The sequence below is a fragment of the Ovis aries genome, chromosome 3 (assembly GCF_016772045.2).
Source record: "Ovis aries strain OAR_USU_Benz2616 breed Rambouillet chromosome 3, ARS-UI_Ramb_v3.0, whole genome shotgun sequence".
NCBI classification, from domain to species: Eukaryota; Metazoa; Chordata; class Mammalia; order Artiodactyla; family Bovidae; genus Ovis; species Ovis aries.
Genome location: NC_056056.1, coordinates 132484255 through 132501360, shown reverse-complemented (window position 1 = coordinate 132501360; position 17106 = coordinate 132484255). Strand labels below are relative to the sequence as shown.

At 52.9% G+C, this 17106-nt stretch overlaps 1 protein-coding gene and 1 long non-coding RNA gene across 6 annotated transcripts; one reads left to right on the top strand and one right to left on the bottom strand.

Moving 5' to 3' along the window:
* Positions 1-2160: 2160 nt before the first annotated feature.
* On the bottom strand, positions 2161-5046 carry LOC121819101 (uncharacterized). 2 transcript variants are annotated; one of them, XR_006059292.2, is made up of 3 exons: positions 3877-5046; positions 2962-3070; positions 2161-2531 (listed from the first exon to the last, which is right to left on the bottom strand). It is a non-coding gene; the product is annotated as an uncharacterized LOC121819101 (long non-coding RNA). The 2 variants fall into 2 exon arrangements; XR_009600223.1 differs by having other exon boundaries at positions 2962-5046.
* Positions 5047-5420: 374 nt separating this feature from the next.
* Positions 5421-16721, top strand: HOXC6 (homeobox C6). 4 transcript variants are annotated; one of them, XM_060411610.1, is made up of 3 exons: positions 5421-5640; positions 14601-14826; positions 15526-16721. In XM_060411610.1, the coding sequence occupies exons 1-3, from the start codon at positions 5599-5601 to the stop codon at positions 15855-15857; spliced, it is 600 nt and encodes a 199-aa protein (XP_060267593.1). In that variant the 5' UTR covers positions 5421-5598; the 3' UTR covers positions 15858-16721.
* Positions 16722-17106: the final 385 nt, after the last annotated feature.

The following is a 17106-nucleotide window of genomic DNA, read 5'->3' as shown; positions in this document are numbered from 1 at the left end:
GTCTCTCAGTCTTCCCTGGAGAGTCCTAGACAGAGAAATCTGTTTATGCCAGTAAGATTCTGGTCAAATAATACCAAATTCCACATATACAAGCCGTCTGATTCAGTCAAGAGATGGGACGAGGGGAGGGGAAGGGATCTTCTGGTCTTAAAAACCCAGACCCCCAAAGACTGAAATATTTTTGAGGACAGACCTCTCTCTCTCACTCCCTTCCCTCTCTGTTCTCCCGTTCAGTGATTTCCCCAGACTTACGCCTAGTAAGTCGAGGACTCTAGTTTTGTGTAATTTCACCCGCGTCTGAGTCCCTGGCTCCCACGCAAAGTGGTCTTGAATACAGGATTGGATCCGGCGTCGTTAATAGGGGACTCCTGCGGCCCGAGCGAGGCTACCGATTGGAAGCCCAGGCTGCGGGCAGGCAGTCGGGAACAGCTTTGAACAGCTCTGGGGGAAATCTTTCGGAACCTGGGGTCCCAGCTGCCAGCCACGGGGCCAGACAGGTACCCCGTTTGCTGCGGGGAAACACTGGCTGCCCGCCGGGGAGGCCCGAATAGACAGCATTTTGCTCCGACCTCAGGCCTTCCCACGGGCGTCCAGACTCCGAGGGCCGGGGAGGGTCGTTTCATTTTGAAATGTAGAATTATGCTTGCTATTAATAAAAAATCTTTGGCTCAGTAGCCATTGACCCTACACTAAATGCCTTCGAAGAACCTCACCGAATTTTCCCCACACCCAATGCCCCATTCAATCCCGGCCGTGCGCAGCAATGCCCGTGGCCCCAAGCCCGGCGTCGGAGGGCGGGGTGCGTCTGGCGCCCAGCATCGCTTGAGATGCAAGGCATCGGGTGGGCCAGACCCAGAGAGCTTCAGCCGCCCTCTCTTACAGCACCCGCTCCCCCCCAACCCGTGGTGCCCACCGCCTCTGTTTTCTCGTTTGGAGAGAAAAGGAAGCAAAACCCGTATTATGGGAGAACTTAATTGCGAGCCGGGATGCGCTCTCTTTAGAAACGCGTCCTCCCAAATACTCCCGCCGTCCCATTACCAGAATGGGGACCATTCGGCAGCAGCAGCTAGGACTTTCTCCCATTCTTTACTTTTTTATTAGCCAATCAAAGTGGCTTCCGAAAGCTATTTGTGATTTGTGAAAAATAGTGTCTTTCAAAATGCTGAGTTGAAGCATCTCGCTCATTTCGCCTTGAATTTATTATTCTAATCTCAACCGTAGAGACAGGATAATGCAGCTATTAAGTTGGGGGGCAAATTCGTTTCTCGGGATTAAAAAAAACCACACACACTCAGCATTGTCTCTCCCTCCCCACTTCGTTGTAGAGGCCAAGGGAATTGCGGGCCTGCAGGGGATCTGGGGGAGGAGGATGAGGGAGGTAATAAGTGCCCTAAAAGGCTCCTTGGGGGACCCTAGGATGGGAGAGTGGATTGGCCTCCCCAGCCTCAGCTTCCCCAAATTAGATGCCCCAGCGGCTATGTGCTGGAGAAAGTCACCCCGTGCCAGTTAACTCGAACTCTAAGACAGGTTGTGCCACAGACTAGAAGTAAAATTTCCGCTGAACTGCTCGCGGAGCTGTCCCATTCTCCCCGAGGCCCATTGTGAAAAGCTGGGCCAGTGCTTCCTTGTCGTAATTTTTAACTACCTGTTATAAAATTTATGGGTGGGTTTGTAAAAGAAACAAGGTCCCTGCATCCGGCTGAGGGAACTGCTTCACTTACTGTGTAGGAAGTTTGGGGAGGAGATGAGGGAACCCCCTGTTGGTTGGGGTGGGGCACCCAGCCGTGGAAGTCCCCATGCCAACATGACTCAGGAACCAAGAGAAGAGCTTTGGGCCTTCAAATCTCCAGCTTGTTGGGGAGAGTGGCTGGGTGGTGACTGGTTGGCAAATAGTCTCTATGGGGGGATTTATTCTGGGCTTCCTCACATTGGATTCATTGCCAAAATCAGGGGTCTGGAGTCTCCCGTGCTCTGGTGTTTAGCATGGAAGGTACAATTCAAGGAAAGAATCGATACTTTTTTCTGGGCCTGCAAGGTGTGTCCTAGTTGCCCAGACACTGGAATTTTTCTGAAAAAGGCAGATGGGTTTCGGCCACCTGACCAGACAGAAAAAGGCTTCCTATGACCATGCACCCAAAGGAAAAAGAACTGGGAACTAAGATCGATCATAGACCTTAATTTTATATTTAATTCTAAAAAGGTTAGGAGGAAGCTGCCATCTGAACCTAGGAACTGAGGAGACCTGCCGTCCTTAGGAGACCTAGGGATGGTCTTGGGGGGGGTGGTGGGAGTGGGGAGAAAAGAATCTGGGGATGAGGGGCACTTTGGGAGTTCTGCAGGCTGCTCCCCATCTCCTCTGCCACCCCCACCCCCCCTCCAAGCTGCCTCCGCAGGCCTAAATCCTCTCGGCTCTTCAGACCACGGCCAGGTCAGTCTTGGTTATGAGGCTTCCAGCGGCCTGCCCCTCCTGTTCCCATCTTGGGTGAAGTGGGGGGCTTCCCCTACGCCCCAATGGGAAGGATGTTCTCTTCCTAGGAAAAAAATGACAGGAGTATGCTGAGCATCCCCTTCACGAGCCGGGCCTGCAGTCATTGCCCCAATGCCACAAATCTTTGCAAAGCTGTGGTTCCCCCAGAGCCAACCTTAATACCCCATTTATTAAGGAAAATATGTAAAATTCGGCATGGCAGAGCGAGGCAGCCGACTTAGCGCCAGAATCCTTCCTTGTCTCCTGTCAGGTCCCCCCTTCGCCCTTTCCGCGCTAGCCAGGAGCAACCCGGCCCGTGGGGAGTGGGCGGTGGGTGGGGGTAGAGTGGGGGTCGGGGGATGCTCCCTCTCCGAGAGAATTGGGTAAACATGGCGACCGCGGCGCCCATTTGCACACGCTACACAAATGCATCGCATTCCCGGTTGTTTGCAGAAAATTTACAGCTGAGTAATAAAAGTTTACGATCGACTCACAAGTTGGATTGGCCACAAGAAGTCATGTGGATTCCATCCATGAACGTGAACTTTTTATTGTGGTTTGTCCGTTCGGAGCGCTCCGCAGAACAGTCCTCCCTGTAAGAGCCTAACCATTGCCAGGGAAACCTGCGCTGGGCTCTCCCTTCATTACTAGTATTTTTTTTATTAATCTGATTAATAATTATTTTCTCCCCTCATTTAATTTTTTTCCTCCCAGCTGGAGTTGCCGGAAGCTGGGAGCACCTGGGGAGGGGGGCGGGGGGAGAGGCTGGAGTAGAGGGCACCCTCTCTCCCTTCCCGACCCTCTAGCCCCCCAAGGGGCAGGAGGAATGCGGGAGCAGGAGTTGAGATAGGGAGCTGCAGATGCTTCCGCCCCTCCCCTCTCCTAAGCTCTCCCTCCTGCCCCCTTCTTGCATCTCTCCTTAATTGTATTTGGCTTTTTTAATTATTGGGACTTCTTTTTTAAAATTTCTATAAAATATATATATATACATATATATGTATGTGGAGCTGAGACAGGCTCGGCAGCGGCACAGAATGAGCAAAGACGAGAAAGAGAGAGTGGGAGAGAGAGGCAGAGAGAGAGAGGGAGAGGGAGAGTGACAGCAGCGCCCGGTAAGTGTTTCCTTATTGGTTCAAATATGTAACTAATGGTCCGTAGCTGGGTGGCGGTTTCAAGATAAGGACAGCAGCGGCTTGTCTTGGTTAGAAAGGAGAGGGGGCGAGAGGGTGGGCGCGTGGCAATTATGGGGAGGAAAAGTGGGGGTGGGGGAGAAATTGGGTTAAACTGGAATATGGTAGTGGGGGACGTATGTTGTCCTTATGTCACTGTACGCTGAAGTTGGGGGTCGGGGGGCCAGAGGACTGCGTGGGGCTCAAGGCCGGGGTCTAGTGCGCGGACCTTGTCCTTACCTGTTATAGATCTGCGGCCTCTTGCCTAACGGGACTGAGACAGAGGGGGCTCGGGAGCTCAAAATCCAGGGCAGAAGAGAGAACCTGTAAGCTGTAACCAATGCCCTCCGAGCAGAGTCAGCCCCCCCCAACCCCCAAACAAACTTTCCAGTGCCCCCTCCCTGCTCCGCAGCCCCCTCCCTCCCGAAGAGCGCGACCGCTAGAGCTCACACATGCGCAGTGCGGGCCCAGGGCCCGGCCGCGGAGCAGGAAGAGAGCGCAGCTAGGCGGGCGGCGGGGCCTGTTAATTGGCAATTAGGGAGGAGGCTGGTGGCTGGTGTGCGTCAGCGGAGGGGAGAGCGTCTGCCCACCCCCTGCTTCCACCCCCACTCGAGCGGATGGAAAGATGGGAGGTGCTCGGCACTGCGGGTGGATGGGTGGGGGTGGGGGACTTGGTACTCAAAAGCCATCTTGTGCTTGGAGAATGGGGGCCAATCTGCCTTCTCTCCCCCCGACCCCCGGCCCGGCGTTCTCCACCCCCACCGCGGCCACCCCACCCAGGATACCAACTGGACTGCTTCACCCGCGTCGCCTGGCTGCTCTGGGCTGTGATCTGACCTGTCTGGGGCGGAGGTGGGAATTGAAGAGGCCCTAGAATGGGTGGGGACAGGGACCAGGCCTCGCCGGCAAGGCCTCCTGGATGAGCAGAGGTAGTGAGATCCCAAGGCACGGCTGGGGCACGGCTGGCTTATGGGGTCGGGACTCAGAATTGGGCGGCCCGGAGGGTCCTGGGCGCTGGGGATCTTCCTAATAATTGGTGCTAATGGCGTGTTGTATAGTCTTAACCCAATACATATGGTTTCATAACACAGTGGCTTAATTTCTTCCAAATGTACGTGGCCCTGAATGTGTTGCAGCTTGATATATGACCCCGCCCTGCTCCCTGGCCTGGGTCCGAGGCGGCCCCTATATGTGTGAGCTTCTGTTTATAAAGGGCAACGCACACACACTCGCTTACACACCCAAGGCAGACACACCCCAGAGCTGGGGGAGGGGAGAGTGCATACTTCTGGAGAGATCCGAGAGTCTGGGGGCCGGAGTCCCCTTCAGCCCGAGCCAAGAGCATCCCCCCCCCATCCTCTCCCAAACGCGCGACTGGGCTTCTGCGCCAAGCCCGAGTGGGGGAGGGGACCGCTCCTCGATTTCCTGTTTAAACCCGGACTAGTCGCCTGGGGGGTGGGGGGGAGATAACCTGTTTTTATCAAATTTTTAAAAATTTAGTTCTACTGCATTCAAATCAAACCCCTTGGGCCCGAGTTGACGGTGAATCTTCCCTCCCCTCCCCCCACAATCCCCTTCCCTTCCTCTCTTGCCCCCCCAAAAATTCCCCTTTCGCAGCCGACATAAAGGCCTGGGAGGTATTCTCCCGGGGGAAGAAATGGCATTTTCTCTCCCCCTTCCCCCCACCCCCCGCAATAGGACTTGTGTGTGTCGGCAGAGGCGTCTGCCGAGGGGCTAATTTCGCGTTCCTTGTTTACGATCGAGAAAAGCGCTTGGCTCTCCCCAAATGGGCCCAGCCCGCCGCCCGCTCCGGCTGCCGCGCGCTCTCTCGCCGCCCCGGCGCGGCCCTGGGGCTGACGCCCCGGGGAGCCAGGCCGCGGCCACTCAGACCCCGAGTCCGTGAGACCTGCAAAGGGCGAGGGGAGTACCGTGGGCCAGTGGAGGGGCCCCGGAGGCCTGAAAATGGGAGCTTTTCTCCTGGCGTATTCTGGGAGCCGCCGATCGGTGAGGCCTCTATTTCTCTTTCGCTGTATTTTGTCTGCCCCCGCCCCAGCAGATGGCCGCACTGACTGGGGGAGGGGGACAAGCCTTTGTTCACCGCCCCCCCCCCGCCCCAGGACAACAGTTTCCGGAGAAGGCCACTCGGGCCAGTGGGGATTCACCTGGAATACTAGAGGGGGCCACCTCCCTTTGGAGGGGTGGGCCTGGGCTAGGCTGGGGTATCACCATCGGCCTAGGGATCTAACCTAACGAAAGTGGTTGGTGAGATTTTACAGTGGTAGGGTTGGTGGTTGTCGGGTTAGCAACACCATCCTGAAATGTCCTTATATATTATTTTTATACATTGATTTTCTGTCCATTCTTGGCTAGGGTCCTGCAGGCTCCCACTCATTTCACCCCTAGAGTCTCCTCAGGACCCAGAGGGATGCAGAGACAGTCTAGCAACAGTGACTGGCCCTAGTTTTCTATTTTCTAGTCTGGCCAGGGGGAAAACCCAGCCCCAAACGCCAGCCCCTTCCTTCCCTCCTTACTTTCAATTTTCCTTCCTTTCTCTCTCTCGATGGCACTCAAACAGAAGCACAAAAGGGGCCACCCGTGGCAACGCTCAGCCTTCTTGCAGGCCAAATTCCCTGTGGACAAGGTCCTAAGAGCAGGAGGACACTGCTGTGATTATCTAATAATAGCCAGAGCAGCTGAGAATAGAATCCGGCTCAAGGACTCTGCACACCCAGAGCTAAGGCTGTGCAGAAGCCCTGAGTCCATGGGTCAGGGTCTGGTGACACTGCCTTGAGCCCAGGGCCCCCAGCAGTCTTCACTGAGTCCACTCTTTGGGTACCTTGGGCCTGTCCCTTACCGGGCTTTGTCAGTCCTGCCATGGGCTGTATTTCATGCGCCAGCTCCTAGCTAAGGAGAAATGGGCAGAGCAAACCCTTTCTCTCCCTGGTCTGACAGTTGTGATCCCCACGAAGAATGCGACCTTGTTTGGAGAAGGCGGCCTTGTTGGGTTGGCTGTTATGTTCCGAAACCAAGCTTGGTGGCTTTATACGTTTATTAGATAGAGGCTCAAATGTACGGGCGCAGACTTCTGCACGAATATATACAGACTCATGTTTCCTCAGTGGTTAATTGTGTATTACCATGCCTATATTCGCTCAAACACCATTTTATGTGCGTGCGAAATTTTGTTAGCCCTCACTAGATGGGCTTGGGCTCAAGGAGGCACTGGGTGCCCTCTGTGTGTGCTCTGCTGAAAATGTGTTCGTGCTGGAATCGGAGTATGCGGGTATCAGTAACCGAGAGATGCCACAAAGGTTTTCTCAGACCTTATTGCCTTCGCTGTCCAAGCAGCTGGGCTGGGGAAAGATTGACTCCCTTCTGCTTCCTCTCCACACCTCCCTGCAGACTTCCCCAACTCAGAATTGTTTGAGCAGGCGAGCCCAATTGTGCTGAAAGTGAGTTCGGTGGGAAACTTCGGTGGGTGAGGCATGCCTGTGAGCAGTTTTGAGCAGTCGCTGGGCCCTGGTGTTCGAAGCCTCACTGAGGCGGCAGAGAAGATTGGAGTGGTTAATAAGGTGGCCTCTGGGCAATGATCTGGGGCGGCTGTGGACGGACTAAGGTGCCTGGAGAGGCCGCTGGAGAAAGCCAGTCAGACGGATGGGGTGCGGTGAATGCCTGTCTCCCCACTCCTGCTCGCTCTGGCTGCTCACGGGGTCTCAGCTTTGCCTCTGTCATATGTGGAACGGACTAGGGGATCTCAAAGTTCCCCAAAACCTAGATCTGGTTACTGGTGGGACTTCATTTTAATCCTCTCTGCTACCTAAGCCGTGGAGATAGCTGAAGCTTGGTCTGACCGCCTGTGGGCCTAGAGCACTGAGTGTGAGCCGGGGCTGAGAATTAACCAGCCTTCTTTCTCCCTTCTAGGCCCAAGGAAAGACAGAGGCTGGGGTATAAATGTCTATTAAAACCCCCAGGAAAGAAAGTAAGGATGGGAGAGGAGCTGGCGGAGGTTTAACTCCACTCCCTAGGCGATCAGGTTCCTCCCCAGAATGTCCTGTCCAGACTTGCCGCGGGTGCGAGGCGTGCAGCTCTTTCCCATCTTCTCTCGCACCAAAGGCAGCCTTGAGCTTTTAGGCCTTGGCGGCCCCGAGTGCCAGGGTGACATTACCCCCAAAGTGTGCCCCTCACCACGGCCCACGGCCTCTGCCATGGTGCTGCTGCCGCCCCTGTTTATTGTGTCTGTGAGTTGTTTACTTGTTTTGTCTGCTGCCACCCTGCGTCAGAAACCCGCCAAACAGCAAACTCACCCAGGAGAACAAAGTGCGGCGCTATCGTGAACTCCCTCCCCTTTCCGGCACCCTGCTCCCGCCATTCCCACCTCCCTCACTCTCCCTTTCCGAGGGGAGGAAGCAGAAATCGTCCTAAAATAGGGCAGCTGTTTATAGGGTTGGGGGAATTATGGGGATACCATAAACCTCCGGGTGTCCTGGTAGTGGAGAGACAGAGCAGCCCTCCCCTGGCCTCCAGCTTTTTTTCCTTTCCCCTGGCAACTGCTAAGGGGGCCACACTCCTTGAGAAAGCCGAATCCCCCTCACCCCACTCCTTTCTGCAGGAGTTTTCCCTGAGACACAGGTTGTTGGGTTTTAAATCAGGCTAATGTTGGCGGATTCATAAAGCTAGATAAAGCATGTCGCTCTCTTCATCACCCTCCCTTCTCCTCAGCCCCCCAAAATAGCAGTGAATTTAAGCAAATCCTACAAAATTAAATTGCCCCTTCACTAAAGATCCTATAAATCTCCAATCTCGCCAGGTGTAGAGTCGGAGAGGCCGCTGTTCGCCTCTAATTTTGCTCCTGGCTATCAAATCTGAAAGAGTATCATCGAAGTAAGTAATATTCTCTCCTTTCTGAAATTAATTCCCCCCTCCCCATCTCTCTCCCTCTTTTCGCCAGCGCAGATTAAATGGTTCTTTCAGATCTACAAACAATAAAGGATCAAATTATTTATAGGGAAATGAGGACAGTGTTTCTTGTTGGCTTATTGTTCCAGAACATAATATTTTATTTTCAAGTGGGAAAACTTAGACCAGGGGAAGAAGAAGGAGACAGGTGGGGGGAGAGGATGTGAGGGGAGGCAAGGAACCCACACAGAAAACTCTTGCTGTATGTAGTAACTTTTATGACATTTACAATTTCCTCATGACAACTCACTGTGACGTCATAAATGCTGCGTTCTTGTTCTTGAATTTTACAATTCTAAAAACTTCCAAAATGGATCCAAGCAGTACTCTGCATGGAGGGATATAAGAGAAGCCAGAAAATTGGGGATCCTTTGTTTTCACTCTGGAGGCCAAAAATATTCTGAGTGTTCTGGATTTTAATTTTCCCTCCTGGGCCAAGCAGGACTATTTGCTTTCCCTCCCTGAAATGTCACTCAGGGTCTGAATTCCCTCCCCATTCCCAATGGGGATGAGACACTGTGTCTGAAGGCTTTCTGTATGCCCCCTCCTCAGTTGATACTCAGCTGCTTGGGACAGAGGTGGGAGGCTTGGGGGCCAGGCCCCCAAAGCCAGAAATGATTTCTTCCAGAGGGGGCCCAAAGGGGCTCAGGGCTGAGTGTGATGGGACAGAGATGTTGAAGACCTACTGTACTTTTTAACCTTCCGCCAGAGAAGCCAAACAAATGCCAGTGTAGGAGTTTGTGTCTCCTGATGGTAGCAGCATTACGTGGAGTGGTGGTAAAGAAAGGTCAGGCAGAAATCTGGAAAGAGGGAGACGAGAAAATATGATGTGAGTTAGCTGAGCCCCTCCAGGTACCTTTCTTCTCTGTTTAATTGCAAATAAAGCAAAAGCAGCTTGGGCAGCTTCTCAACCTCTCAGCTCAAAAGCGCAGGCCTCTGAGGTGTTTGGGGCAGTTCTCAGGAGCTTGACATGCCCCATCTGGCCTTTTCTTCTGTCCCGCCTCCCTGCTGCCCCCCAACTCCATTCAGCTAGCCAGCCTGGGCCCTGTCCTCAGAATATCAGCACCCCCAAATGGGATCCACTTCTGGGCTGGGTGTGTCAAATTTCACTTTTCTCCAAGTGTCTCCATGCCTCAAGTTTGAAAGGAGAAAGAGCATTCTTTTTTGTAGTACAGCGCATGTCTGGAGAGGTATGAGCTCAGACAGTTTCCCCACTGGATCTTTGAGAAGCTGGGGGCTCCTTGGGTCAGCTATGATGGGGTGTCCCCAAGCAGACCCAGTTCCCTGCGTTCAGGTTCTCTGACGGACTAGGAAATTCTCTTTGCAAGCCTTTTACTCTGCATTCTGTGGAGATCAAAGGATCTCTTAAACAAAACATTAGGCATTTGGAGTAGGATTTATTTTTTTAATTTTTAAATAAAAAAAAATCCTATCATAAGCCAGTCGGGCCAACTGAGCAGTCACTCTAGAACAGCAAAGCCTTAACCAAACAGTGCTATTGTGAGGTGAGCTGAACAATTATTGAAACTCAGCTTTCTCTGCAAGGGGGATTTCAGCCCTCACCCAGTGGCACAAAAGGGGCCAGTGGGGCAACCGCTCCTCTCCCGCCCTGGAAGTCGAGGATCCAGGGGGTGGGCCGGGCAGCTGTAGAGGCTTCCAGGCAGCCAGGCACTCAGGCCAACTGCTGAATCCTGCGGCTCCAGTGCCCGCGTCCCTGAGCAGCCTTCGGAGGCGCCGGGCTGCAGTTGGTGGCGCCGGCAGCCAGGAATGGAGTGTATATGTATCTGTGTGTGAGGCTGGGTGAGTCACAGACAGCGGCGCAGAGTTGGGGGATCTGGGGAGAGAGAGAAGACTGGCAGAAGACAAACTAAGCAGGACCTCTGGAGAAGACTGGCCCCAAATAAAAATTCCAGATCTCATGCCTCTCACTTCACATATTCTTCCCCAAGAAATTAATATATTTCCCAGAGCAGAGTGGAAAGCAAAGGCAGGCAAGGTGAGGCCCACCCATGGACCCCTCCAGGGCCAGAGGCCAGTCCCAGCCACCCTCTCCCCAGTTCAGAGATACACAGGCCCCCAGCCCCCAGTCTGGAGCAGGATGAGGCTGGAATAGGAGCCTTAACACTTGCCCTGGGAAACCCTCCAGTGTCCAGCCTCCAATGCAACCCTTGGGGACTCCCGACCAATGCCTGCCCCCCATTTAGGCTCAGGGCGCCTACAATGAGTTCTCTCCTATAATTAATGTTCATGAAAAGCATGTGTTTTGGTTGCTGGGACAGGGAGCGGCAACTTTCCCCCTTTATTCCTTTTCTGTATTTTTTGAATTCTGTTTTTGAATCCACTGATTCCAGCCCCCGAAAGCGAAAATCCGTTCTTGCCGCCAACCCCCCTCCCGATTCCAGAGGCTGAAGGGGCAGAGCAAGTCGGAGACCTACGGGCCTGATAAAGGGGTGTTCTCTGATTTCTCTAGGCTTGTTTTATAGAAACAAAGAACTAGTTCTCCCCCCTCCTTCCCAGGACTTGTGCATATTTACAAGAGCTCAACTGCAGTTTTAATAAAACATCTGTTCTTGCTTCTGCTGATGAGTTTCCATAATTGTTTTCAGACAAATTTAACAGGAAAATATAAATATATTTAGAAAAACCCAAGTCCCAGCTTTCTCCCCATAGATAGTCGTTCTTTTGCCAAAAAAATAAAATTAACATGAAATGAGAAAAGGAAAATATAATCCAAGGGAGGGAAGATTCAGTTCATCTGACTTGCTCTCCCCCCTTAGAGCGAATCCTTCCAGCAAATTTCAGCTGCATAATTAAAGATCTAACTGAAGGAAGAAGGCTTCTTTCCTGAGGAATGTAAGGTGATGGGGGAAAAGTGTGTTAGAAACTAATTTTGCCGAAAGTCTTTAAGCAGTAGCAGAATTTATTTGTGTTTCTGCTTCCCCTTCTCCCCTCTTCCAGCATTTCTGCCTACCCGCCCGCCCCCCCCCCAGCAGCTGGTTCCTGTTCATTATAAATTGGAGAGACCTTTCAGTCTCTGCCCTCTGTTTAGGGACGTAATAAAACACTTAACTTTCCGGGGCTGAGACTTACATTCTGCTCCTCAGGGCGCCCACCCCCGCGCCCACTGCCTTTAGGCCCCAAAGGGGACTCTCCCCAACTTAGGCACCCTTTTCCTCTCCACACTTGGTTTAGAAGGGGCTCAAGAAAACAAACCCAGTCATCCTTGCTGGGGAGCTGCAGCAGATGCTTCCCCAGAAGCCCCTTTCTCCCAAGGTCCTTCCTTCCCCCACCCACCTATAAAAGAGATTTTAAAATACATAGAAAATCAACAGTCATTGAAAGCGAAACCTCATTAAGACATCCTATCTTCCATCATTCAATTTGTTGTACATTGCAACAATTTAATATCTTGAAGGAAATATCACTGACATGATTTATCCCTCTAGCAATCTCTCTCTGAAGGGGGGGCGGGGAGGGAATTTACTCTCTCTTCCGGCCTGTTCTACGTGTAACACTGCTATCCTTAGGGCAAAATTGAGACTGGGAACTCGGAGAGCGGCTACTGGTGTCCAGAGGGGCACTGACTTGTTCCTTAGTTCAGCCCCCTGGGCCTTCCACCCCCTCCCCACTTCTCTTTCCCTCTCCCTCTTGCCCTCCAGGGGGCCTGGAGCCCCAGCCAGCTGTTGGAAACCCCTGCCCAGGCATGCCATGAATTCGAGGACAGCTGGATTCTAGAGCGAAAAGCAACTCATGCTGGTGTCTGTTGTGTACCTGCCATGACACCCCAAAATGAGACAACTCATCTCAAAATTTCTTTCTTAATTTAAGAATCCTCCTCTACACTTCACCTTCATTTCCTTGGGGAGAGGAAAGTATGGTCCAGGAGAGGGAGCCTTTATAATTATAGGGGCCTTCCCCCTGCCCTTCTAAACACCAACACATTTCTCTCCTCTCTGAAGGACTGGGGCTGTATTTTTAAAAGCCAACACATATTGTCTGCAGGAAGACTCTTCCATCCTGTTACGAGGTTCATGTATTAACTAACATGTTGTCTCCATCAGCTCCTACATACTGTCTGCTTTTGGGTTCGAAACTTTATTTTTCCCCCCTAGCGACACTCCAGGGAAACCTTAACGTTACAGAAGATGAATAAACGAGTTTTTTTCCCAGTGTAGTCCCGTTTATGGCTTTATTGCTACCCATTGATTACTCCGCTTTGTTACACAGAAGGAAAAGATCATAAAATCCGGCGACATCCGGGTTCTTGTTATAGCCACTTCTCCCCCTCCCCAAAATGGTGAGGGGAAAATATGAGCTTCCACTGTTCCCTTTGCTTGCCCCACCACCCTCCTCTTTGTCAACTCAGAGCATTTTAGGCCTATGTTACAATATCAAAAGAAGTTTGGATTAATCAGGAGGAAAAAGCCCATCTGCACACCTTCCGCTGTTTCCGTGTTCGCCCACTGCGGCTCCTCAGAAGCCTCGGACTCAGCTGCCTTTTCCTAACCTTCTCTTCCTTTTTCTCAGCCCCTAGGTGGGAAGAAAATGGGGGGTAGGGAGCTGCTGAGAGGCCTGGCCCCACCAGGTGTGGCTGGCCCTTGGGAGAGAGCGCCCCAGGAAACCTTGGCTGGAATCTCCAAGCCCCAGAGCTCAGGTCCAGGGGAACTTCCCTTGGCAGGACAGCGTCCGAGGGGGGCAGGGGTTTCTGCCCTGGGCAGGGGCTTGAGGCTGCAAGACACTCTGTGTCTCTGTGTCCATCAGAGCCCCACCAGCCTTCTCTCTTTGGCTGGATGCTATGTGAATTACCCCAACGGCCCTGGCTGGCTCCAAATCATAAATTCTCACCAACATAAACAGGAGTTGATGTGTCTAGAAAGACTCTCAGAGTTCTTTCTTCTTCCTTTCTTCCTTCCTTTTTCTCTCTCTCTCCCACCTTTTACTTCTTTCTCTTCCTTTCCTATTGTATTTTTAAATACAATTTCCCTTTTAGGCAAACATGCTGCAAGAGTTTCCCCAAAAAGGGGTTCCTGAGCAGGAGGAGGGAGAGGAGGGCTAGGAGGGAGAGGAAGCAGATGCATGGATCCTTTGCACACCTCAGCTCTGCCACTGCACCCTGAAGACTCAGCATTCCCTCTTTAGACTTAGGAGTCCCCCACATGCCCCCCGCCACCCCCAACTCTCAGATACACTCTCCTTCCTCTAAGCACCATGTTTTATGCAATTTCTTTCCATTCTTGATTTCTTTTTAAAAAATTATTCGGGTAAAAATAGACTGGTTTAAAGATGGGAACTCGCTCCTTGGAGTATCAAACCAGATTTCCTGTAAGATTGCTGGGGAACCCCCTGAGCTGGGAAGGAGTTCCTCCTATGGAGAAATCAAAGTGTAATTTTAGAAGAGGGCAGATATAAAAGATGAAATCAGATTGAAAATACACAGATTTCTCCTGTGGCCACAGTACAGCAAAGTTAGCTGGGGCTGAGAGATTTCCTGGGAGTGCAACTCTCCTTTTCTGGGCCTCAAGGCCCTGCTCTAGGACATTCACCCTTCCTTCACCTTCAAATCAGTTCCCTTACATATATATTTTTAAAAGAAATCCAAGTCTTACTTTCAAAGCACACACTTAGTCTCAACTAGGGAATCAACAGAAGCAGAAGCGATTTTTTTCCCCCTTCTTGACATCTGGCTTGCGATTGGCTAGGAGGGGGTCAGCTGACTTTGTCATTTTGTCTGTCCTGGATTGGAGCCGTCCCTATAACCATCTAGTTCCGAGTACAAACTGGAGACAGAAATAAATATTAAAGAAATCATAGCCCGACCAGGTAAAGGCAAAGGGATGAATTCCTACTTCACTAACCCTTCCTTATCCTGCCACCTCGCCGGGGGCCAGGACGTCCTCCCCAACGTCGCCCTCAATTCCACCGCCTATGATCCAGTGAGGCATTTCTCGACCTATGGAGCGGCCGTGGCTCAGAACCGGATCTACTCGACTCCCTTTTATTCGCCACAGGAGAATGTCGTGTTCAGTTCCAGCCGAGGGCCGTATGACTATGGATCTAATTCCTTTTACCAGGAGAAAGACATGCTCTCAAACTGCAGACAAAACACCTTAGGACATAACACACAGACCTCAATCGCTCAGGATTTTAGTTCTGAGCAGGGCAGGACTGCGCCCCAGGACCAGAAAGCCAGTATCCAGATTTACCCCTGGATGCAGCGAATGAATTCGCACAGTGGTGAGTTTTACAGCTCCGAGATATAAATTAAATAAACTGAACTGGCTTTATGACCGGCTTCCCTAGAAGAACGGGCGGAGAGAGTTTTTTATGGCCCCATAAAAACAATCACGCTCGTCTCCTCGCCGACGCCGAGACAGGGCCCCCTCTTCTGCCCCCTCTGCTCGCCTCCTGCTTGCTTGCAGGGGCCTGGCCCCCTCGGCCCCTGACGGATTGGAGGGCTCTAAGGCGAGTTGAGGGGGCAGGAACAGGGCAGGGGATGAGGGGAGGGGGTGGGGGAGCCCCCCAAAGTCGAGTCAGACTAGGAGAAGGGAGGGGGGAGAATGGGACAGAGAAGTGGGGAGAAGTTTCCCAGGAGCTAGGGCGCTTGGGGAGATGGGGGAGTCCAGACCTTGAGAAATGGGGCCTCATCCCCAGTGTTTTGAGATTTTTCTGAAAAATCAGCTTTTAGTTTACAGCTTCCTGCTTGGTTCTGTCCCCCCACCCCCCACACACCTTTCTTTGGGACACACCTACCAAGCCGGGGCGGGGGGGACTGAATGAGGTTAGGATCCTGGCTGTACCCCCAGTGGGGGTGGGGACAGAGCAGAGGGGAGAAGGCTGGAGCCGGAGGGGCCCGTGAGTGCTGGCCAAGTTGGGAGGGTCAGGGCTGTGCTAGGCTAGATCATCTGCAGAGGATGCCTTGCTGATTGTTTGTAGTGTGTTTTGTGCCCGGATCTCTAGGGGTCGGCTATGGAGCGGACCGGAGGCGCGGTCGCCAAATCTACTCGAGGTACCAGACGCTGGAACTGGAGAAGGAATTTCACTTCAACCGCTACCTAACGCGGCGCCGGCGCATCGAGATCGCCAACGCGCTCTGCCTGACCGAGCGACAGATCAAGATCTGGTTCCAGAACCGCCGGATGAAGTGGAAAAAAGAGTCTAACCTCACGTCCACGCTCTCAGGGGGCGGCGGAGGGGCCGCGGCTGACAGCCTGGGCGGAAAAGAGGAAAAGCGGGAAGAGACAGAGGAGGAGAAGCAGAAAGAGTGACCAGGACTGTCCCTGCCACCCCTCTTTCTCCTGCTCCCTCGCTGCCCCCATACCCTCCTAATCACACACTCGATATTTATCACTGGCACAATTGATGTGTTTGGACTCCCTGAGACAAAATTAGGGAGTCAAATATGGACCTGAAGAGTCAACTCTGGACGCCCCCCTCCCTCACCGCACAAACTCTTTTCACCAGGCGCCTCCTCCTCCTCGCTCCCTCGCTAGCTCGTTCTCGGCTCGTCTGCAGGCCCCTTCCCCCGCCCAGGCCTTGGGGCTCGTCCCTGAACCTCGCTTTAGACTCCACAGATCTCCCTCCAAACGAGGACTTGGCCTCCCACCCCCTCGGCGCCCCCCATCTCCGCCCCCGCGCAGAGAGCCGGCTCCCGGGCCCCGGGGGCCTCTGCTCCCGGGCCTCGGGGCCCGGCCTCGCAGCCGGGGAGGGCGGGAGGCCCGAGGAGGGCGCGTCGGGGCCCCACAGCAGCCCCCAGGGCCTCCCCGCAGCCCCTGCCCGGCCCCTCTGCCCCAGCAAATGCCCAGCCCAGGCGAATTGTATTTAAAGAATCCTGGGGGTCATTATGGCATATTACAAACTGTGACCGTTTCTGTGTGAATATTTTTAGCTGTATTTGTGGTCTCTGTATTTATATTTATGTTTAGCACCGTCCGTGTTCCAATCCCATCTTAAAAAGGAAAAAAAAAAAAAAGAGGGAAAATTACAAAAAGAAAAAAAGTGAGCGACGTTTGTTTAGCCAGTAGGAGAAAAAAAATAAATAAAAATTCCCTCGTGTTACCTTCCTGTATAAATCCGACCTCTGGATCCGTTCTCGAATATTTAATAAAACTGATATTATTTTTAAAAGTTTATATCAGGATTTCTGTTACTTCGCTCGCCCGCCGGCCTCAGGCTGAAAGTTGGAGCAGGCTCTGAGCGCTCCCGCGTCTGCCCGCCGCCTGCGAGCCCCCAGCCCCCTGCACGCGCCTGGCCAGGCCCGGCGCCGATCCCGGCCTTGTGGTTCTCCCCGGGGTTGCACTGGGGGCTGGGAGGCCTCTCCGGGCTCCCCACGCAGAGCAACGCATTCAAACCGCAAAAAAAAAAAAAAAAAAAAAGGCCGCATAGGTTTGGTTGGGGGTAGAGTGGGACCCCGGGTTGGCCGCATTGGTCTCCGGCCCCACACAGGCCTTTCTTCCTGTCTTTGGTAGTTTGGGGTCCTCGGCTTCTGAACCCCGGACCCCCAAAGGCCAGAAAGGC

What these genes read in the sequence shown, in the direction of transcription:
- HOXC6 (XM_042245226.1), top strand. Translation starts at nt 14,427, where the DNA reads ATGAATTCCTACTTCACTAACCCTTCCTTATCCTGCCACCTCGCCGGG. An exon ending in GCGAATGAATTCGCACAGTG is followed by an intron (nt 14,827 to 15,525) that starts GTGAGTTTTACA and finishes GATTGTTTGTAG; the next exon opens with TGTGTTTTGTGCCCGGATCT.